The 22,133-nt window shown below is 52.2% G+C and overlaps 4 protein-coding genes and 3 non-coding genes across 7 annotated transcripts; 3 read left to right on the top strand and 4 right to left on the bottom strand.

The window, feature by feature from the left end:
* Window positions 1-439: 439 nt before the first annotated feature.
* On the top strand, window positions 440-9,314 carry BP01DRAFT_288917 (ion-transporting P-type ATPase SPF1; the record flags this gene model as incomplete). Its single annotated transcript, XM_025571556.1, has 8 exons — window positions 440-592; window positions 671-775; window positions 833-1,218; window positions 1,288-1,352; window positions 1,433-1,782; window positions 5,388-8,615; window positions 8,672-8,808; window positions 8,867-9,314. 8 exons carry the CDS (start codon window positions 440-442, stop codon window positions 9,312-9,314), a joined length of 4,872 nt encoding a protein of 1,623 aa, XP_025434667.1.
* A 370-nt stretch (window positions 9,315-9,684) lies between these two features.
* BP01DRAFT_334333 (putative vacuolar segregation protein (Pep7)) lies at window positions 9,685-12,661 on the top strand. The gene is made up of 6 exons (XM_025573158.1): window positions 9,685-10,115; window positions 10,199-10,221; window positions 10,294-10,823; window positions 10,886-11,260; window positions 11,321-11,549; window positions 11,610-12,661. The coding sequence occupies exons 1-6, from the start codon at window positions 9,825-9,827 to the stop codon at window positions 12,244-12,246; spliced, it is 2,085 nt and encodes a 694-aa protein (XP_025434668.1). The 5' UTR covers window positions 9,685-9,824; the 3' UTR covers window positions 12,247-12,661.
* Window positions 12,662-16,218: 3,557 nt separating this feature from the next.
* Window positions 16,219-16,291, bottom strand: BP01DRAFT_t54. The gene has a single exon. It is a non-coding gene; the product is annotated as a tRNA-Lys (tRNA).
* Window positions 16,292-16,516: 225 nt separating this feature from the next.
* BP01DRAFT_t53 lies at window positions 16,517-16,589 on the bottom strand. Its single transcript has one exon. It is a non-coding gene; the product is annotated as a tRNA-Lys (tRNA).
* An 892-nt stretch (window positions 16,590-17,481) lies between these two features.
* BP01DRAFT_t51 lies at window positions 17,482-17,554 on the top strand. Its single transcript has one exon. It is a non-coding gene; the product is annotated as a tRNA-Lys (tRNA).
* Window positions 17,555-17,607: 53 nt separating this feature from the next.
* On the bottom strand, window positions 17,608-20,056 carry yvc1 (putative potassium ion channel Yvc1). The gene is made up of 5 exons (XM_025579494.1): window positions 19,880-20,056; window positions 19,481-19,808; window positions 18,491-19,425; window positions 18,299-18,439; window positions 17,608-18,248 (listed from the first exon to the last, which is right to left on the bottom strand). Exons 1-5 carry the CDS (start codon window positions 19,953-19,955, stop codon window positions 17,815-17,817), a joined length of 1,914 nt encoding a protein of 637 aa, XP_025434669.1. The 5' UTR covers window positions 19,956-20,056; the 3' UTR covers window positions 17,608-17,814.
* A 596-nt stretch (window positions 20,057-20,652) lies between these two features.
* Window positions 20,653-22,103, bottom strand: BP01DRAFT_154464 (translation initiation factor eIF2 subunit alpha). The gene is made up of 4 exons (XM_025570650.1): window positions 21,793-22,103; window positions 21,555-21,717; window positions 21,285-21,492; window positions 20,653-21,225 (listed from the first exon to the last, which is right to left on the bottom strand). Exons 1-4 carry the CDS (start codon window positions 21,868-21,870, stop codon window positions 20,748-20,750), a joined length of 927 nt encoding a protein of 308 aa, XP_025434670.1. The 5' UTR covers window positions 21,871-22,103; the 3' UTR covers window positions 20,653-20,747.
* Between the last annotated feature and the right edge of the window lie 30 nt (window positions 22,104-22,133).

A 22,133-nucleotide genomic window follows, 5' to 3' on the forward strand; every position in this document is an offset into this window, starting at 1 on the left:
ATAGAGGCACGAGATGATGACATTGAGGGGATTTTTCAGAACGTGCCTAGATACTCCATGTCCACTCAAGCTGCATTTGCTGGGTTTCATTCGTCACTTTTCCACCTCCCTTCCCCTTCACCCCCCCCCTCCCCCAGTCGCTTCCTTGCAAGTTGCCACTGAGTGCCATCATGCACTCTACAACCTATGCCCTGTCAGACAATCCGACCCGGCCCGGATCCCTAGCGTAGAAGCTTCTTCTCGTGTTCCTAGTCTTCTCTCCCCTTAAAATGCTATCGTTCGACGTCTACATTGCGAATCCTCTTGCATTGCGTCCAGTTCCTCTCTTTCGGCCCTTTTCCGATGGTTACTATTCATACCCTGTGGTGACCATGTATGCCATCGGCTCTTAGTCCATTATCCTCGACCATAATTGACCTCGCAGCCCGAACAATCTACAATGGTTGAGTTCAGAGGCCGCAGCGAGCCCATTTTCGTTGTTACTGTGGTGTTTCTTGGACTTTCCTTCATTTCTGTCTGCTTGCGATGCTTCGTGAGGCTGCGACTGGTGCGCGCATTCGGCTGGGACGATGCACTGATGGTTTTTGCCATGGTATGTGGTTGGATGCTCCTAAAGTGCTGGTGGGCCGCATTCTTCTACATCATGCTAATCATGTGATTACTGTTGTAGGCTCTGGAGATTCTGTTCGCCTTATGTGGTATTACCGGATCACTGTATGGCATGGGACAGAAGCTCGAGTGGCTTGACGAAGATACGTTGGAAACCGCTTTGTTTGTACGTCATCTGCGTCACCGTATCACTCCACAGTCAGTAGTGACTAACAAGTATCAGTGGTGGTGGCTAGGGCAAACAAGCTATGTCGTGACGGTCGTTGTTGCCAAGGTTTCTATTGCGTTGACTCTCTTCCGTCTTACCGTTTCTCGGGTACACAAGATGCTTTTATGGTTTGTCATCGCCATCACAATCGTCGTGGGCCTGGTTTTTTGGTTCATGTTGACTCTGGAATGTCAGCCCGTGTCATACTTTTGGCAGCGCTTTCATTCTACCGGGACATGCCTTTCCATCAACTACCTTATCGACGTCGCATACCTGTATAGCGTGACGGCCATGGTTTGTGACTTGATCTTGGGATTGTTGCCTGCATTTCTGGTTTGGAACTTGCAAATGGGCACAAGAACCAAGGCTGCACTGGCCGGTATTCTGAGCATGGGCTGCGTGTAAGTGCTCCTCGTGGCGGTATCACTACTTGACATCATTCCTCAGGCATCTAATCATCTCAAATATAGAGCTAGCGCTGCTGTGATTGTGCGCATACCTTTCCTGCCTACCTACAACGACAAGGAGTTCCTCTGTGAGTCTCATCTCCGCTGTATCTGGCCACGATCTACATATTAGCCCCACAGATTAACTCATACCGAATTTCTTTTTCAGATGCTACAGCGCAGATTTCAATCTGGTCCAATGTCGAGGCTGGCCTCGGCATTACGGCAGGCTGTCTAGTTACCCTGCGTCCTCTCTTTCGCTGGCTGGGCGACGCCAGTTACGGCGTCACACGCAGCAAGAAAACAGCTGATAGCATGCCGCTTTCGAGCTCAATCGGCCATGCATATCACGCCTCACAGAGTCATGCGACCAAATACTGGCGCCCAGATCTCGACCCAGAAGATTCCCAGGGTGTGATCACGACCATTCAGACTGCCGCCGGGAGTCCGCACAGCAGTCAGGAGGATCTCAATCCAAAGCCTAAAGGCATGAAAGGGGTCAATATACACAAGTCCTTTGTAGTTACCTCTGACGTTGTATAGAAGTCTATCATGTGTTCATGTCTTATTTACGAATATATTAATAACAACACTTATGCTGTTTCCTTATTGCTGAACATTGTTACTGAAGCTTGCATCCATTATGTCATGCTCATTTCGCCCCTGCTCCAGTCACAACACTAATAAATAACTATCAGGTTTAATGTTTCGTCAGTAGTGGTTGTACCGATTATGGGCCACTACATATGGTCTATGCAGGGATAGAACTGCATAAGACCCCTGCACAAAATCACCTCCTGTGTCCGGTCAGTAAGGTCATCTATGACAAAGTGATGCAGGCTGTTCTATGCTCGTTACATGCACAGATGTTCATGCTGGAGCATACAGGTACTGTTTTTGATTGATCCATCGAAACCTTTCTATTGTACTTCTTTCCTAGCCAGAAGACCAGACTCTGAATTAGAAGTGTGCTTGATGTCATTTGGCTAAGTCCCGCCTCTCTCTGCTCTGCCGGTAACTCCGAGAGTCGCCAAGCGATTTGGATTCAGATTAAGAACGCATCACCGGCCGAAATTGTGATGACTCGAATTCCAAAAACCTTGTGGACTGAGATGGAGAAGATGATCCTGTATGCATCGATTACTAATGCTGTTACAGGAGCCGATTCCTTTACTGGTAACGTTATATATGGGGTTTTTATCTATGGTTTCCTCTAGCTTTGCTTCGAAGCCTCTGCAGTTGCAGCCAACAAGATCTTTCACTCGTGTCTTGACGCCGGTTTCCCATAGTTTGCAACTGCAATCGTGAGTCTGATCCGGATTAAAACTTGTCCATGATCTGAACCCCACTTGCTATGTTCCAGTTTCATAATCTAGGTGTCAATTGGGCCATGATGCTTCTCGGGTGCTTAACGTCCATCCTGTTTCCGGTTCCTATACTCTTTTGCATCTACAGTGCCAGAATCTGCACGATGAGCCGGTTCAGTGCGGATGTTTAACGATCGCGGGATTATTATAGCTGGGGGTCTTTTACATTCCGCCCCAGTCCACCCCAACTACGATCTCATCAACCTCAACACTCACCCGAGCGTTTATGGTAGTGGTGATTCTCGGGAGGCAAGCAGATTCCGGTCGACACGGTATCTCGAAGCAATGTTCAGCTATGCTGGCATAAAGATACCTTCAATCTCAGTGCCAACGGGTGGCTCTGGTTGCATTACTTCAAGTCATGCGGTTTATGGCAGGCGAGGGGTGAGCGAGTTGAACTTCTCGCTGGTTCGACCTCTCTTCAGTCGAATTGGCGAGAGGAAATGCAGGTTCCGCTGTTGGGGCTGAGGATAAAGTGGTTCAGGCTTGGTGGCTCAAGCGAAATGAGCCGTGTTCCAATTAAAATGATAGCCCCGATAACGAACCAGACAAAACACCTACAGGATCCCGTTGCTCCAGCGCAGTCGGTTGACCTCTCCCCTGGAGCAGTAGGTGCTTTCCAACATGAATATATGGGAAGTGTCCTACTCGAGCACATTGCGTAACCTAGGTATTTCTCCAAGTAGTATAGTGACCTAAGTTCTGGAGTATGGTTCCAGGCCCGGGGAGACGGAGCTGTGCTTGATATACCCACCCAGCGAGAAGAGAATCGACGCCGAGGTGTGGATTTTCTGTCATTGGATAATTGGACTCCGGTAGACAGGGAACCTTCTTTCCTGGAGACCAATCGAGGCAACTGGACCAGGTCGAAGTATCCTTCATTGGATCGAGGACTGTCCCGGCGTTCCCTTGGCTCCCCTGCATGGCTTTGTGCAGTCCGATATAACTCTCCTTCGACCATATACAGTGGTGGTTCCCTGGTGAACAGGGTGGGCTGCACCGCAGCTGGTGGGGCAGCGTCCTCAGCCTCCCTGGCGGGAGATCTGCCGGGGGCCGTACTAGATTCCGGGCGGCTGTCCTTCTCAAATTCTGGAAGCCTTAGGGCTCATCCATACCTTTTTGATTCTGCAGTTATCGCAGGCTCAGTGCTGAGGTTCGTTGGTTGGCGCATTTCCAACTACTTCTAATTCCCGCTCGAGGAATCCCCCCGCCTGGTTCTCGGGTAAGTAGCGCAGCGCTCCTAACATTGGAAAAAGGGGGCTTGCCTAGCTGTGGAAGAAGGCTGGATGCACTACGAAGTATCTGCCTTTGAAATCGTCCAAATCTAACCTATGGTCGTATAAGCGGGGTTCAGAGAGATGACGACTTCAGTATCGAGAAGCCATCGGACTGCTTTAGAGCAGGACCAGATCCAACTGCGCTAAAGCGGGGGGGAATACCTTGGAGTTTGGATATTGCAGGCCTCTCAGAGACGGTAGGTACTTTCTAGTACCTGGTAGATGATGGATTATGCTTCAATCCTTGTACACGTACCCACCATGCCATAATATATCGGGCTGATATGCACGCGTCGAGTGCGGGTATTACGAATGGAGGGACCTTTTATACGCTTCGGAGAACAGGGCCTAGAAACATATATCAGACCTTTTAAAGAGATCTGGAAAAGCTAGAAAGAAAGACTCGGTGATGAGCACAGCAGATGGAGTTCGGTAATCCGAGATGAAATGACGCTCATGCAACTGATCAGATATCTCGCCAGTTTTAACGGCCAGTTCTAACGACCAGTTGAGGGCCGGGGATCCGTCGTCTGCGGCCAGTAACAACATGCGCCACCAATGCGTGTAGTCAGATAGCCATTTACCTAACAACACAGTAGACTGTGCCTTGCTATGTCTTCGTGCTATGTGATAGATACATTAACCTAAGTAATATATTATTTTACTGATATTTAAAGGTTTAAGTCAAGCAATTAGCATCTCGACAGAGTGATGAATGCCACATCGCTAAACAATCAAGTGGATCAACGCGCTTCCGTACCTACTCATGAGCTGGTGTAGGCAAGGTCACTGCATCTGTCTTTAAACTAACTACCTTAAGTTAACAAAGTAGTCAACTATAGATCAGATAAGTAATTCTAGATAGTTTTAGAAGTACTCTATTATTACTTAGAATATATACTTGTATACTTCTTCTATACTCTGGGCTATTTAGTGAGCAGAAAGCAGTACCAAGGTGGACCTAAAGTAGAAAGAGAAAGTTGCTTGATTCCCGCAGTAATCCAGTTCAGTACCTGTTATGTTAACGGCATCATCTCTTATCGTAACGAAGCGGCCGGGAAAATCCCAGCTCCGTGCAGGCACGTGGCGGCCAATCGTAACCAGCGACGGGCCTTCCGTACCTTCAGCTCCCGGCGGCGAAATCCCCAAATTTATACCGTCGAGGTGGCTTCTTCGTGCTTTCCTCTTCATCTCTTGCTGCGATATCGGTTTGACATCGGCAGTCCGCCTTGGATGGTTTAGGCACCTTCTCTCCTATGCTTACCTACTGAGAGGACTTCCCCCCCACTCATCGTTCCAAGCTCGCGTCGTTTGACCCGCGTCGTGGTCGCTCGAGTGTCATCATGTTGGTTTCGCCCTCCCTCGCTGAACTGCATATCGTACTCGTTCATCTGCTAACTTCAGGTCCGATTGCAGGGCAAAACTCGTGGACGATCACCAGATCAAATATGCGTCGCTTCACAACCCCCTTCCAACCCAGCTACACACCTATGTTTGGCCTTTCTTGATTATCTGGCCCGCGTTTTTGGCTTTTTACCTGTCTCCTGAGCGCTACGATACCTACATCCAGGGCCAGGAATGGACTTTCGTTTTTACTGGCTCGATCATCACCGCGCAATCTCTACTATGGCTGATGACGAAATGGAATATCAATATCCAGACTCTATTTACCGCTACCAAGGCCAGTTCGGTTGATTCCGCCCGGCTTATCAAAGTTATCCCGGCTGCCAACGCCGGTTCCGCTGAAATCTGTCCACTTGTTGTTGATTACCGTGGTGGAAAGAAGACCATCTCGTTCTTGTTTCAGAAGCGCCGTTTTCTCTTCAATCCGGAGACTGGCTCGTTTGCTCCTCTGTCGTACGTTCTCGATGCAGAGCCTAAGCCTGCACTCAAGTACTTCCAGAAGAGCCAAGGACTTGCGACCAAGGAGGAAATCGAGCGCATTCGGCACCACTATGGCGACAACACGTTCGATATCCCCGTTCCCGGTTTTGTGGAGCTCTGGAAAGAGCATGCGGTTGCCCCATTCTTTGTCTTCCAGATCTTCTGTGTTGGACTGTGGATGCTCGATGAATACTGGTACTACTCCTTGTTCACGCTCGCCATGCTTGTCATGTTTGAGAGCACGGTCGTCTGGCAACGACAGAGGACCCTCAGCGAATTCCGAGGTATGAACATCAAGCCTTACGACGTTTGGGTCTATCGCGAGAAGAAGTGGCAAAAGATCACCAGTGACCTGCTGCTGCCCGGTGACCTCATGTCTGTCAACCGCACCAAGGAAGATGGCGGTGTCGCGTGTGACATTCTCCTGATCGAGGGCAGTGCCATTGTGAACGAGGCTATGCTTTCCGGAGAGAGCACGCCTCTTCTGAAGGAGTCGGTTCAGCTTAGACCCTCAGACGACTTGATTGAACCTGAAGGATTGGACAAGAATGCGTTTGTTCACGGCGGCACCAAAGTTCTTCAGATTACCCATGCAAACACCGCTCCTGAAGATCTTGTTTTCAAGAATGAATCGAACATTCTTCCTACTCCAGACGCAGGCGCACTGGGTGTCGTCGTCAAGACCGGATTTGAGACCAGCCAGGGAAGTCTCGTGCGCACGATGATTTATTCTACCGAGCGGGTGTCTGCCAACAATGCGGAAGCCTTGCTTTTCATTCTCTTCCTTTTAATCTTCGCCATCGCCGCCTCTTGGTATGTCTGGCAGGAAGGTGTTTCAAAGGATCGCAAGAGGTCGAAGCTTCTCCTGGACTGTGTCTTGATCATTACCAGTGTTGTCCCTCCCGAACTCCCAATGGAACTCAGTCTCGCTGTCAACACTAGTCTGGCTGCTTTGAGCAAGTTCGCCATCTTTTGCACGGAGCCTTTCCGTATTCCTTTCGCTGGACGCGTGGATGTTGCCTGCTTTGACAAGACTGGCACACTCACCGGTGAAGATCTTGTCGTCGACGGCATCGCCGGTCTTACTTTGGGTCACAACGGTGCAAAGGTCGAACCGAACGGCGCGCACACCGAGCTGGCCAAGGGCGGTGACATTGGACTTGATACCACGCTTGTTCTGGCTAGTGCTCACGCCCTGGTCAAATTGGATGAAGGCGAAGTGGTCGGCGATCCCATGGAGAAGGCCACTCTGAAATGGCTCGGCTGGACCCTCGGCAAGAACGACACCTTGACTGGTAAAGCTGCGCCTGCCGCTGGTCCTGTTATCCCAGAATCCGTTCAAGTTGTGAGACGGTTCCAGTTCTCTTCTGCGCTCAAGCGCCAGAGCACGATTGCCACTGTCGTTCTTGATGATCGCAAGGCACACAAGAAGGTCAAGTCCACCTTTGTCGGTGTCAAAGGTGCTCCCGAGACTATCCGTACCATGCTAGTCGATACTCCTCCTGGCTACGAAGAGACTTTCAAGTACTTCACCCGTAACGGTGCCCGCGTCCTTGCTCTCGCTTACAAGTATCTTTCCCACGATTCCGAGTTTTCCCGTGGTCGCATTAACAACTACACCCGTGAAGATGTTGAGTCTGACTTGACCTTTGCCGGCTTCCTTGTCTTGCAATGCCCCTTGAAGGACGATGCCATTAAGGCGGTTCGCATGCTTAACGAGAGCAGCCACCGTGTTGTCATGATTACTGGTGACAACCCGTTGACCGCCGTCCATGTTGCGCGTCAAGTCGAGATTGTTGACCGTGAGGTTCTGATCCTCGATGCTCCTGAGAATGACAAGTCCGGGACCAGATTGGTCTGGCGGAGCATTGACGACAAAGTCAACATTGATGTTGACCCTACCCAGGCCCTCGACCGTCGCATCTTGGACACCAAGGATATTTGTGTTACGGGTTACGCTCTGGCTAAGTTCAAGGGACAGAAGGCTCTACCTGATCTTCTCCGTCACACCTGGGTTTATGCTCGTGTCTCCCCCAAGCAGAAGGAAGATATTCTGCTAGGTCTCAAGGATGCTGGTTACACAACGTTGATGTGTGGTGACGGTACAAACGACGTGGGGGCTCTGAAGCAAGCTCATGTTGGTGTTGCCCTCTTGAATGGTTCCCCTGAAGATCTCCAACGTATTGCCGACCACTACCGTACCACCAAAATGAAGGAGATCTATGAGAAACAGGTTTCCATGATGCAACGGTTCAATCAGCCTGCTCCCCCTGTTCCTCTTCAGATTGCCCATTTGTACCCCCCTGGGCCTAGCAATCCCCACTATCAGAAGGCCGTCGACCGTGAAGCGCAGCGCAAGGGTGCCAACCCAGGCGCACAGCCCCAGGCAGAAGCTATCCCGACCATTACCTCGCCCGGCGCACAGGCACTACAGCAGTCCAACGCCAGTTTGACCCCCGAACAACAGCGGAGGCAGCAAGCGGCGGCGTCCGCTGCTGGGTTTGCTGACAAGCTTACCTCGTCCATGATGGAACAAGAGCTCGATGACAACGAACCCCCCACTCTCAAGCTCGGAGACGCCTCGGTCGCAGCTCCGTTCACCAGCAAGCTCGCCAACGTTATCGCTATCCCGAATATTCTTCGTCAGGGACGCTGTACCCTTGTTGCGACAATCCAGATGTACAAGATCCTCGCCTTGAACTGCTTGATCAGCGCCTACAGTTTGAGTGTCATCTACTTGGACGGTATCAAATTCGGTGACGGCCAGGTTACTATCAGTGGTATGCTGATGAGCGTCTGCTTCCTTTCCATTTCCCGCGCGAAGGTTAGTTCATCGCAATACACTTTCGATAGCATGCCTTTACTGACTTCAAATCTCAGTCCGTGGAGGGTTTGTCCAAGGAGCGTCCGCAGCCGAACATTTTCAACGTTTACATTATTGGCTCTGTGCTTGGTCAATTTGCCATTCACATTGTCACCTTAATCTACCTGTCGAACTATGTCTATTCAATTGAACCGTAAGCCATGCCTCTAATGCTAGTTTCAAGGTTGCATTATATACTAACAAGTGCTTAGGAGACAATCTGATATTGACCTGGAGGGCGAATTCGAGCCGTCGCTTCTTAACAGCGCGATCTACCTGCTTCAGCTTATTCAACAGATATCGACCTTTTCGATCAATTACCAGGGCCGTCCCTTCCGAGAGTCGATCCGTGAGAATAAGGCGATGTACTGGGGTCTGGTCGCCGCCTCTGGTGTTGCTTTCTCTTGCGCCACGGAGTTCGTTCCTGAATTGAATGAGAAACTGCGCCTTGTCCCCTTCAGCACCGAGTTCAAGGCCACTCTTACTGTCCTGATGATCTTCGACTACGCCGGATGCTGGATCATTGAGAATGTGCTCAAGCGACTTTTCAGTGACTTCCGGCCGAAGGATATCGCTATCCGCCGACCGGACCAGCTCCAGCGGGAGGCAGAGCGCAAGCGTCAAGAGGCATTGGAGCAGCAGACCGAGACGAAGGCGTAAGCGGCTTGGATACGATATAAGGGGTTGGGTACATTAGAAGACCTCTATTATTCTTATGATGTCTTGTCTAGATATATACTATTGCTTTTGGTAGGAAAGGCCCTTTCTGGCCATGTGGAAGTGTGTGTTCATAGAACTTTGAATGACGCCTTAGAATTGTGATATTGTTCTGTGGTTTTAGTGTTGACGTAAATAGGAGTCTTCTGGAATGTGACATTGTGACAGATGATGATGTTCGGTGTGGAAGAAGGCGGGCGGAGCGATAAGCAAGTTTCCGGCTCCGTACGGAGAACGGACGTTTTGTTAATTTACTTGTTCTTAGTCTTTGAAGCTCCACCTTTGGGCAAGGCTGCCGCTGGACTGACCGTCACTCTCCCCCTTCTCTTCTCCCCCACCCCTTTTGTCTACCACGAACTTCTTCTTCTTCTCCTACTGCTCCATCTTATTCACTTCCCTTTCCTCTGCTCCCGCGGGCTTTTGTCTCTCATGCGTTCATAGGTTTCAGCCAAGATGTCCCGGAGGACGCTGGGTGGAGGTCGTGTTCTAGGCCCCGCGAACGCTCGTTCTCCATCCGCTGCTGCGATCCCGTCTCCGCAACTGAACCACCAGCCAAGGAGCCTTGCCCTATCGCCCTCCGCGAGCAGCCTCTCTCTCAGTTCCCAGGCATCTGCTTCTCAGTTCTCTGCCGATGCTCAAGACCTCACCTCGCGCATCTCTCTCGAGAATGGTTCTACCGCGATCCCTGCCGCTCCCGCGGCTGCTGGAGCCCAGCTGGTCTGTCCGATTTGCAGCGAGGAGATGGTATGGTAGCATGCTTTCTGGCCCCTCACCTTCCCCTTAACATGCAGTACAGGGAAAAGCTGACTAGTGCTGGAAATCTATAGTTGACACTATTGCAACTGAATAGGTACCTTCTCGCACCACCCGCACCATGATACGCTACATAGCTGACCTCGTTTCTCCCCTCTCTCCCCGCTAGACATATCGATGACGTACACCAGAACCTGGAAGACGATCGGCAGGATGAAGTCAAGGATTGGTTCAAGACTCAGATGGATAAGGCGAAACGTTTTCAACCTCTGGCTGTTTTGAATCAGAAGCTTAAGGGACTCGATGTCTTTGAGTCCAACGAAAACCTCCAGCTGCCGTTCGCGGGGCCGAGTCGCGCCTCGGCCGGCCCGGCCGCCTCGACAAATTCACATGCGAACCACCCGCCACCACCACCGCCGTCGTCGGAGAGATCGCTCGACCCAGATGATATCATAACGAAAGAGCATTGGCAGGGTCGGTCCCTATACGACTCGTGCTTGGAGCCGTCGTGCGGGAAGCGGCTAGGTGCGACGAATGGCTGCATCAACTGTCGCAAGTGCGGGAAGCTGTTCTGCGAGGAGCACACGATGTATCAGATGAAGCTTTCGAGGTCAGCGCAACATGAGCCGGTGAGGGGTCTGTGGTGCCGGGTTTGTGAGACTTGTTACAAGTCGAGGGATGGGTATAATGACCATACCGGTATGTCTGGCTCCTGACCTACTTAAAAGGGGAAATTTATAGCAGGCTGATCTGTTTGAAAGGTTTGACCCGGAACCGCATGGATGAGTTCAAGGCTGTACGAAGGCATACGGTCGACAAGGCTTTACTGGAGGTCTCGCGTCTCGAAAAGCGTCTGACGCGGCTCACGCAACTCTTGGCGAGTTTGCCGGTGGACCAGATCCAGTCGAGTGCCAATAAGCTCTGGTCGCTTTCGTGGCAGGGCGACCAGCGGAAAGCGCTTGAGCAGACCATCGTCAGCTGGGAGGACGATGCCAGCGTTCTCCGCTGTCCCTTTTGCCAGCAGGAATTTTCCAGCTACTCCTTTCGGCGCCACCATTGCAGAACATGCGGGCGAGTCGTATGCGGTGACCCTATAACTGCCTGTTCCACAGAGGTTCCCTTGAGTATATCATCCCGTGTGTTACCTTTTAATCTTGTTACAGAGAGTTATAATCTTACAAGTTTACCATTGGCAGAGTCGGCAGTCGCTACAACAGCCGCGGAAAAGTCAGATCGCGCAGGCGTGATCAACGTTGATGTCAGGCTCTGCAAGGACTGTCGGTCGACCTTGTTCGACCGACGTGACTTTGAAGCTGAAATCCTCCGCAAACCCCCGGCCGTGCGGGCATATGAGAACCTGACCCAGTTCGAAAGAGGCATTCGTCTCTTGTTACCCAAATTTCAGAAACTTTTAGCAGCTTTGCAGTACGTACACCATTGCATTCTTGAATCATTTGGGGGGACAGTCTTTGACATATGTGGCAGAGATCCTCGACGGCCTCCCTCATCAGCACAAATCGTTGAAGCTTCCAAGGTCCGCAAACGACTCACGGACTCGTTTGCGCAGTACGACGTCGCGGCCAGACGGATTCGCGATATGCCTACAGACTCACCCACGCAACAGCGCCTACAGAAGGCCATCTATCAGCAGGCAAGCAATTTCCTGCATCTGCACATGTTGCCGTTGAAGACGCTTCCAAAGCTGCTGAAACATGCTACGCCCAACGGAGGAATGGTGGGTTCAGGTAGCACCCCTGGGAGTCCAAGTCAAGGGCCTGTCGGCAGCCCTCGGCGGCCCGAGTCGGCTTTGGCGTCCATCAAATATGGCAGCATGGCCGCTAGCGCCAGCACGAGCAGTCTCGCCAGCGACACCAGCAGTGCTGTCTCCGCGCTGGAGGCGGAGGAGAAAGCCCTCCGGGAACGGCTGATTGTGCTCGAGGAACAGAAGTTCTTTGTGTCGGAGATGATCGCCGACGCAAACCGGCGGCGCAAGTTCGACGAGGTCAGCAGCTTGGCGATGAACGTCGAAGACCTCACGCGGGAGATCGACCGGGTCAATGGTATGCTGGACGGGTTAGACTTCGAGGGGGTCTATACCGGGAATCGTCCGCAGGGTAGTTAATATTGCATGTTCTATTTCTTGAGTGTCCCCCCATACCACCAGTGTGGGGTGGGAGGTTTTGCCTTTCCAGCCTTGCTGCTATATCTGAATCCAAGCCCAGTGCAGGCACGGCGTTGTGGGTCATGTTGGCTTTTGCGTTGACATTGCATAGCATGGGCGTTTTGTAATGATGTTTGACCGTTATGCATGCGTGGTTACAGGAGGGATTGGTTTCCTGACGAATGGAGGGATTGGGCTGTCGTTGGGTGGGGAGAAGGGATTGGGTTTGGGTGTGAGGAACTCAGAGCAGTTGCATGCTGCTTGCAGCGACCTTTCCCCTCTCTCTCTTCCCCTCATTATAGCATTGCCAGTACTCCGTACGAATCTGTCCAAGCTCAGCAATCACTATACAGTATTATCAACTCAGACAATCTGCACGCCACACGGAGACCCTTGGACCCGAGAAGCCGACCATCCCGCAAGACTCCCGCTCCCCCGGCCCAAATGCCAACCCAAGCGAGAACTAGTAAACAATCATCCCACGGTAATCCATGCCTTACTGTGTGTGTGTGTGTGTGTGTGTGTGTGTGTGTGTATGTATGGCAAATAGCGAACCCCTCCCCTTACACACACACACACACAGCACCTCTTAAATTCGACTGGATGTTGCACGAAAACACCCCCCAACCCAGCCAGTGACTACGACACACGTGGCCCAGCAGTGCGGGTCTATACAATCTAGTAGGCAGTTAGTGAGTTTAGGGAGTCAGGGGGGTGGGAATTGGGTACTTAGTTCCTGGCTTTCAGTTCATTGTGAGGCACAGAGGCTAAACGATTTCTGGGACGGGTTGGGTAGCCGGGGTGGGTTTCCTTGGGGTTGTTTCGGTTCCTTCTACGCTGTTCTTCTTCGTCTTCTGTTAATTTTCGTCTTGTCTGACTCTCTGAGGGAGGTGGATTCTCTGGTGAGCGATTCAACCTTCTCTGTGGTTTGTATCTTGATTTATTCTCGGGGCTAGGTAGGTGGACTCCCAGACTAATACTACTAATGCGAGGGATATCCCCATGATATCATTTACTTACTTGAAACTTAACTTGATGTGCAGCACCTGCCATGCGATGCCCCGGAACGCGCAATTTCAAACGAGGAATTTAGCTTTTCTAGAGCTCTGACTGACACCCACTCTTCCTGTCGCCAGATTGGCGCCGTGTGCGATTCTTACTGCCCGAGCTGCCTTATATTGTTGGTAGGGTCTTGGATGCGCGAGGTGTGAAGTGGACGTGGTTACTCTCCTCGATATCACAAAGCAATCCATTCTCGTTCGATAGTGGGGGTTTCACTGCGGGGTCTGTGAGGGTGGAGAAGGGAGATCGCTCGGTTTCTCAGGGTCTGCTTGTAGAGCTGGAGAGTTGAGCTGGGGGTCGTAGATTGGGTCAGTTGTCCGCTTGTCCGTGTCTGTGTCTGTGTCTGTCCTGGGTTTGAAGCCTGAGTTGGAAACGTTCTCCTTATCGACCTCCGCACGACAACAACAACTAGTGACCTCACGACGACTCTTCTGTTTGCTTACTTACTTTCACGCCTTCAGTCCATACTGCCTACACTACGCTGCACTACACCACACCACACACACTACGCTACACAGACTGAACTACACACCGACAAACCCCATACCACACACCACATCCAATCAGACCCAATAATGGCTGACCCCCCACCGCCCAAAGACAAACTCGAAGTCGCCCTCTTCCTCGCCGCCACCCAAGGCTACGACACAATCGTCACCCTTCTCCTCGGCACCCCCGGGGTGAAGCTAGAAAGCCGCGACGAGCTCGGCCGCACCCCGTTCTTCTGGGCCGCCGCGCACGGCCACTCCAAAGTCCTGGGGCTACTGCTGGGCACCGGGGCGGTCGACCCGAATGTCCGCGAGACGGCGCGCGGGGGCCAGTCGGCGCTGAGCGCCGCCGTCGAGGGCGGGCATGCGGCGGTGGTGAGTCAGTTGCTGGCTGTTGGGGTGGATGTGCAGAGCGCGGATGGGCAGGGGCGGACGGCGTTGCTTTATGCGGTTCATGGCTCCGTTACTGGATCGGAGAACTGGCTGGGGATTGTGAACGGGTTGGCGGCGGCGGGTGCTGAAGTAAATGTTAGGGATGGGGCTGGGAGGGTGCCGTTGGGGGTTGCGGTCGAGAAAGGGGACTGTGCGGTCGTTAGGGCGCTGATTAAGGCCGGGGCGGATGTGAATATGAGGGATTATGCGGAGGAGGACGGGATCAGGCCTTTGGAAGTGGCGGTTCAGAGGGGGGATGTGGAGGTCGTGGAGGCTCTGGTGGAGGCCGGAGCGGATCCGAATTCTGCAAAGGGTCAGGGAGAGGGTGGGGAGGAAGGTAATAAAGCTGGTGCTAGGGCACCGCCGTTGTCGGTGGCTGTGGACCAGGGCGATGAAACGATCGTGCAGTTGCTGCTCAAGGCCGGAGCGAACCCTGATGCAAAGGATATGGCCGGCCGCGCGCCACTGTCGGTGGCGGTTGAGAAGGGCAACGAGACGATTGCGCAGCTGCTACTAAAGGCGGGTGCTGATCCGGACATCAAGGATGGGGAGGGAAGGCCGCCGCTGCTGTGGGCAGTTGAGAAAGGCTCTGAGGAGGTCGTGCGTTTGCTGCTTGCCTCGCGGAGAGTCAATGTGAATCTCGTGGACGATGCAGGCAGGTCTGCGCTGTGGTGGGCGGCGCGCATGGGCTCGCTGACCATCGTGCGGTGGCTTGTCAAGTGGAAAGCTGACTTGGAGGTTCGACCGGCTGAGCCCGAAAATGGGCAGCAGCAGCCCTCCCGGCAGCCGTGTGGCACAGCCCTGTATCAGGCCGGTCGACGCGGGCATTCCGATGTGGTCAGGTACTTGCTGAAGAAGGGAGCCGATGTCAACGCCCCAGCCCGGGGCCTGTCGCTGCTGATGTCCCTCGTCCTGTATGACCGAGGGAAGCGAGGGCGGGAGATGATCGAGCTGCTCCTCAACCTTGGTGCCGATGCCAACACCAGGGATACTTCCGGAAGAACGATCCTGGACATTGCCGCCACTGACGGTGACGTGGAGTTGGCCAGGATCGCCCTCGACAGCGGTGTGAGCCTGGAAGCCACCGCGGAGGACGGCATGACGGCGCTACATAGGGCGGTCATCAACTGCCACGACCACATCATGGACATGCTTCTCGACTACGGAGCCGACCCCGAGGCCCAGGACCGGAACGGCGATACGCCTCTGCACTTTGCCGCCGCCGGCGGTCGTCGGGATCTATTCGAGCTGTTTCTGGAGAAGTCGGACATTAACGTGACCAATTTCTCCGGTGAGAGTCCCCTGCACAAGGCCGTCCAGCGCGGCCGCCGGAAGATGGTCGAGTACATGGTCCGCAACCACGCTGACCTCGAGGTCCGCGACGACTACCAGCGCACACCCTTGCTCAAGGCAGTAGGGGCAGAGAACCATGTCATGCGGTTGCTGGTCAACAAGGGCGCCCATGTTCACGCCAAGGACATGTTCGGTCAGACGGCGCTGCATATGGCGGCCGAGGCTGGACTCGCGGATGATGTTTACTTTCTTCTTGGCCATGGCCTGGCGGCCAATCTACCGGATGACCGTGGTCGAACCCCGAAGGAGCTGGCAGCCAAAAACGGGTGGAAGGATGTCATGGCAGTCTTCAAGCGCATGGAGCTAATGGCACCGAAGCAGGAGGACGACAATTCCTCGGAATGATGAGTGCGCTTTGGCTGGAGTCAGATGCAGTGTATGTATTATGATCGAATGATTGGCGCTTGTGTGGAGTTTACTAGCTGCGTCTTGACTAACGAAGGATGATACCGTCATCGTATAGGGCTCGGCGGACTGTCTGAACCATGGGCAGCCGAAATTATAGTTGGATATGGTAACACGCAGCTTTGGGGAGCATGCAAGTGACATTGCTCGAAAACTGAGTAGTGATCGTCTGCGTAAATGAGCAAAAAAATGAAGCCCAACGCGGGGGTTGAACCCGCAACCTTGAGATTAAGAGTCTCACGCTCTGCCGATTGAGCTAGCTAGGCTGATTTGTTGATCGTAGCTGAGGTCCAAAGTACTATCATCGGCAAAAATAACTAGAATCAATGAAAACCAAATTTCGACGTTGCCAAAGAATCGGGAGGTTGCTTGATGCGATGAGAAATTGGCGATGGGTATGTGTCTTTGTGCGGTGCATTGAGCCAGGCGGTGTGGGTCTCACGATTTTGAAAAAAATGGAAAAGTGTAGTGCAAAAATATCCAAAATGTAAAGCCCAACGCGGGGGTTGAACCCGCAACCTTGAGATTAAGAGTCTCACGCTCTGCCGATTGAGCTAGCTAGGCTAATTTGTTGAAACATCCTTCACTGGATAGCATCATGATCCATACTGCGTGCAATGAGCATCACTTTGATTCGATAATGATTCGATAAGGGAACGTCATCCTACTGTTGGGCCAGTAAGTCATCACTATATCAGTCACGGACGCATGCTTTGTTGAGCCCTGTGTCGGTGCTGCTTCGATGTCGATTGATGTGGTGTCGCAACCAGACCGATAATGCTCCCCCTGCTTCAAGCTGGTTGGTAGAGGTTCGCTCTGTTTTTAGAACGGGGGCAGCAGCACCCCCTTTTCCTGCGGGGCTGTAGGCGCGCTGTTCGAACGTTCAGCGGGTTCGTTAGTGGCGACATGCTCTAGCACGGGCATTATTGGCATGGTGATGTTGTATCGTGTCATTGACCATGGTGTCGAGCTTGATCCGGCCTCGGTAGCATTGGCGAGCCTACTGCAAGTGGGATTTGTGTTCGTCTGGCTCTATGTAGGATGACTGTGTGCCAGATATTAAGAGCGTTCCATGTGTCATGTTCGGGCCACAGCTGGTCTCTGCCGTTGTCGATGTCTGTTGTAATGGCCCGAGTTGCTGTTAGAGCTGTCAGTCACCGACAATCCACAGCCGACATATATATAGAGCACGACCAAAGGGACAACCATGGGTCAAGATCCATTGAAGGAATAAAAAGCATTTAAGCGGAGTGCTGCATCGAAGCAGCAACAGAGGGCCTGGCAGACCACGCCTGTGAGTAGGTTGAGCAGCTAAGTATTAGTTGTAGATCTCGCAACTCTCGATCGCAAGACCACCTGTCTAGTCATAGTAGGCATTAACCGTATTCGGTGACGCGCATGACTAGCACAGTTTTTGAATATAGTAGCAAGCACCCATGAGGTTTTCAACAAATCAGCCTAGCTAGCTCAATCGGCAGAGCGTGAGACTCTTAATCTCAAGGTTGCGGGTTCAACCCCCGCGTTGGGCTTTACCTTTTGCTTCGGTGATTTATTTTTGCCCGATGGACCAAAGAGATTGACTGACGAATGTTTACAACCAAAGATGCGCAATGCACACCCACAATGTACATCATACACCCGCGACGAGAGTGTCCCAAACCACCCGAACAGGAACGAGTACTCGACAAAATCCAACCGAGTGAACACCCGCCCACGACCGGGCATCGTTCCGACAAGATGTCAACCAGTAAACAGCACGATTAGACAGCAGTTCTCCACTGTGCAACATCTAGTCTTCATCTAGCATGGTCGAACTCGACTCCCCAATCATCATGCCCCGTCTCGCTTTCTCCTCGCTCAACTGCCGAACAGTCTCAGTCAACTCTACCAACTGTTCCTTCAGCTGTGCCAGCTCAGCCATGGTACCGTCCACATGCAAATCTGGCGAACTGTCCTGTACAGTCTGTCTCCATGTATCATCAATGTCAAAGTCCACCTCCTCAGCTGCATGCTCCCACTCCTGGACACTGTCATCGTCCTCCTCCCCACGCCGCCGGTTCCACCTGATCCGCCTGGCGTCTCGGACCTCGAGAAAAGCAGTGACCAACAGGATAGGTGAGTAGATAATACCCATGATCACATCATTCAGCTTGGCATAATACTGCCGTGGCAACCACCATTCAAAGGGTAGAACCAAGAAGATGATCTCGAGTAGATTAAAGGCTAGGTAATACGTGTCAGCCATGTCTCACATCCAGGAAATTGCGACCTACGTGGTATGAAGACGTTCTCGTCGGGAGCCCGGACAAATTGCATGGTTTTCTGCGCGAATGTGGCCATATATTCGTCGATGGCATTCCCAGAGATGTCCTCGTAGGCACTATTGTAAAGTGCGATAAGGATATTCAGTAAGACTAGCAATAGTCAGTCACCAAAGTCATGTAGGCAGCGGCCAGAATACTCACTCGTCATCACGACGAAGTTGAAGAGGTAATAGAGAATGATGCCAAAAGGAAAAGCAAAATCTTCGAAGGTGCTGAACTCTGGGCTCTGCATGATGCTGTTCGCCATTCCCTGGATGATGCTTCTCGTGATCGGAATATCGTTGTCCACTTGAGCCATGCCCATGAAAGCCTGGAAGAACCCTGCCAGCACCACGAAGAGCAAAGCGAAAAAAATCAAACTTTCCTTCATCATAACCCGAAGCACGACAAACATAGCACCGAAAAACCGAAACGAGTCGAGATAGAGCATCATTCGCATCCAAAACATGGGTCCCGCGAAAGCCAAAAAGTTGTAACTGAGCTCATTGAACCTCTGACGCTCAGCGTCATGCACCGATGGTGAATGTGCAAGAGCCACAACGCGCAAGACAAATGATACCACCAAGATAGAGTACAGTGTTGAGTTGAAGGCATTCCAGAAATCGATGTAATGCCAGCCCACTTTCCACACCTTGGCAATTTCGTCACAAACGAATGCAAGCGTCATCACATAAAGAACACCCTCAACCACATCCAGATCACCGGAGGGATTGACCGTATTGATTACCTGGGTATACAAGCCCAGGTACACAAGAGAGAAGAGGATCTGACAAACGTTCTGATAGACGGGTGTCCGCATACGATCGGGGTGGAAATGGACCTTGAAACTAGTATTGTCCCTTTCCTGGTACGGCACGAAATTGGTCGGATTGCCCTCCTGCTGGCAGAACCAACCATTCCAGAGATACCGGATACACTTTTGATATCCAGAAGACCCAATAACCCTAAGGGCATGGAGGTCGACCGCGCGCTCAATGACATTGGCTGGGACCGTCTCCTCACCATCAAGAAAGATGGAGTATCGTCTCAACAGAACATGAGCAAGGAGAGTGTCCTGATCTTCTTCATTTTCAATTCTAGATACAGTCAGCCTGGCCATTCGGCGTTATTATGAAGCTAGGGGCAACCGACATCCGCTTCGCAATGACCTCACAAGCGAGAGCTCGACGTTCATGCAGGTCCGAGTCCCAAAGCTCCTCCCGAGCCTGGATCTTGAACCAGCGTAAGCATACTAGCAGACAGAAAGGTACGCAGGTCCGTAAGTCATCGCCTCCTGCCTGACAAGCGGTTTGGACGACGCTCTTGGTAATGACTCGACTATGGGGAGCGGTGAGGGCATCCTCGTCGACCTCACATGAAACGACTTGCTCAATCTGGTATTTCAGGCGCAGCGCAACCTTAGTCACCTCTTTAGAGGGGCGAGCAGAGGAGACATTGTCGTCTGTGAAGGTGGGAAGCACTGCGATACTGTTAACTGCTTGACTTTCGCCTCGTATCCCCGGCGCCGGGTGTCACAATGACATGACGTACAACGGTGTCGCTCCATGTGCAGACGATGCCGAGTCCGCGCACTGTCCGTGTTAAAAATATCTCGCCAATGACCCATGTTGACACAAAGAGGATCGGCAAGTTAAAGGTACCTGAGGGATGGGCCGGAATAATTTGGAGGTAGAAGTCAAGGACTTTCAAGCGGGGAGGACCAGCTGAATACATGGATGGATGGATAGACGGTATGGCTTAAAACAGCGTCTAACTTACTGTAACTCCAAACAAATTGAGCATCCCGCCCGCCCGCCCCACCAACTTACTCTCTATGCTGGTCTGTGCCAACTTGCTACAAATTGCCCACGTGGAATGAAAAGCTAATTAGGGCATGCATGGGTGGAAAAGTTATCCTATATCTCGTTACATCATCAAGCGCATACACACTAGAAGGAAATGATGAGATGAACAACAAAAAGGAGTTTTGAGTCAGTGTCTAACATGGCCACTGGCGGGAAATCGTTGATCAAAGAAGCGTATGTACACCAGAACCTGCAAAGCTCCTCCCAGTCGGAGCCCAGTCATCAACAGAGGGTATGCAGCAGCTACTGGCTTCTTCAAAAGCATAGAGGCCGAAGGGTTGCCCTCTTTTTCCTCACATGGTCTCGACCATCGCCGATGATCTCGATTCGCCCCGTCGCGCATCAAACCGTACCTCCGTCTCATAAAATCGTGTCACGTCCAAAAACTCTATTGAACTTTTCCGATCCTGTCCATCGTACTCATACTTGCCCTGCAAACTCGATACTGATTATTCACAGTTCGTTAGACGGACTGCTGCACCTCCACCATCAACCATCAATTGCGCAAGCCCATTGGCCATCAGACGGCATCAGTCGGCAGATTGTGTCGTGATTTACTCGAGGTTACCCTCATCGCTCTCGGAGTCATCCTCATCACCGCTGACCAACATGACTTCACGCTCACGCTTCTCCATGAGCTCCTGGAGGGCAGCATCGTCGTGCTCGGTGACGGCCTTGGGTGCCATCTTGACTGTGCAACCACCGCCGGATTCCTTAATCTTGGCCTCAATCCGTTGAATGGCCTCCTCGAGCTGCTGAATACCAATAGCCTTGTCCAAGCACTGGCTGGTCAAAACGTACAATGGCGGAGCGACCAGCTTGACCTTAATCTGGCTTTCGGCGTTGTTGTTGGCCTCGGCGGTGCGAAGGGCCTCCTTGACCGCATCGATACCATCGTAGCCGAAGCAAGTGACCTCGATATCGGCACGGACCTTGGTGGGGTGAGGAGTAAGTCTCTTGCTGATATAATGCGTCAACTCCTTCTTGACGGCTTCACTGGGGAATTCAACATCGTTCCACACATCGGGGTTCCTAGGAGCATAATCAGCCGCCGTTCCGAGAGAGTAATAGCTCTCTGAGTGCAGCCTTACGTGATGGAGATCTTGAAAGCATCGTGGGAGTGACCGTATTTGCGGTTCAGGGGCCATCCGATCTGCTGGTAAAGGGTCTCGAGAGGGGTCTGGGTGGCCTCGGCGACGTGGCGCATGATAGAGTGCACGGCCTTGCTCTTGTTGTATCTCTCCTCACACTTGATCACATCCTCGGGGGAAACTCGTCGCTTAGAAAGATCGATATAACCTGGTGTAACAAAGAGATGTCAGCGGGCCCCACTTGACGATGACCAGGTAAGTTGCCCTCACCCTTTTCCTTGTCCACACGGAGCACAATGACGACCTCATTACGGCCGATACGGATGAGCTTCTGAATACTGCGGATACGTCTGCGCGACAATTCGGAGAGCAGGATCATGCCGTCGATGTTGTCATATTCCAGCAGCTTCACGTATGCGCCCATTTCGGCGATCTGGAGGGACGCAGAACGACGGCTGTCAGCCCGAATCTCCTGCTGTCATTCCAAGCGTATCAAGAATATTCGTACCTGCTTCACATTGACCATGACATAGCTGTCCACCTCCGGATACTTCTCCTCGTAGAAACGGCAATTTGTCAACGACATTTTCGGCGGGGTTGCGCCTTGGGCTAGGCAAAGCTTTGGGCAGGGTAAAGGGTCGGGCGAGAACCGGAAGGATATGTGATAAACCGAGACAAGATGGTCTCAAGTCGAAGATGCCGTAGAACCACCGAAGGGGGAGTGAAGGTGTTTGCGAGACGAGGTAACGAGGCTTGCCACTTAATCGGGATCACAGAAGCACAATTCGAAAAACCCACTTTTGGGCCTCGCGCTTGGCTGAGTCATCACGTGCCGTGCCGGAGCCTCTC

This window comes from Aspergillus saccharolyticus (assembly GCF_003184585.1).
Source record: "Aspergillus saccharolyticus JOP 1030-1 unplaced genomic scaffold BP01scaffold_4, whole genome shotgun sequence".
NCBI lineage: Eukaryota > Fungi > Ascomycota > Eurotiomycetes > Eurotiales > Aspergillaceae > Aspergillus > Aspergillus saccharolyticus.

Coding starts and splice junctions, on each gene's coding strand:
- BP01DRAFT_334333 (XM_025573158.1), top strand. CDS start 9,825: ATGTCCCGGAGGACGCTGGGTGGAGGTCGTGTTCTAGGCCCCGCGAAC. Junction 11,261..11,320: donor TCCCTTGAGTATATCATCCC/GTGTGTTACCTT, acceptor TACCATTGGCAG/AGTCGGCAGTCGCTACAACA. Junction 11,550..11,609: donor AAACTTTTAGCAGCTTTGCA/GTACGTACACCA, acceptor CATATGTGGCAG/AGATCCTCGACGGCCTCCCT.
- yvc1 (XM_025579494.1), bottom strand. CDS start 19,955: ATGGGTCATTGGCGAGATATTTTTAACACGGACAGTGCGCGGACTCGG. Junction 19,426..19,480: donor GAGGTCATTGCGAAGCGGAT/GTCGGTTGCCCC, acceptor GACTGTATCTAG/AATTGAAAATGAAGAAGATC. Junction 18,440..18,490: donor CAACTTCGTCGTGATGACGA/GTGAGTATTCTG, acceptor GACTATTGCTAG/TCTTACTGAATATCCTTATC.
- BP01DRAFT_154464 (XM_025570650.1), bottom strand. CDS start 21,870: ATGTCGTTGACAAATTGCCGTTTCTACGAGGAGAAGTATCCGGAGGTG. Junction 21,718..21,792: donor TCATGGTCAATGTGAAGCAG/GTACGAATATTC, acceptor GCGTCCCTCCAG/ATCGCCGAAATGGGCGCATA. Junction 21,493..21,554: donor CCGTGTGGACAAGGAAAAGG/GTGAGGGCAACT, acceptor TTGTTACACCAG/GTTATATCGATCTTTCTAAG.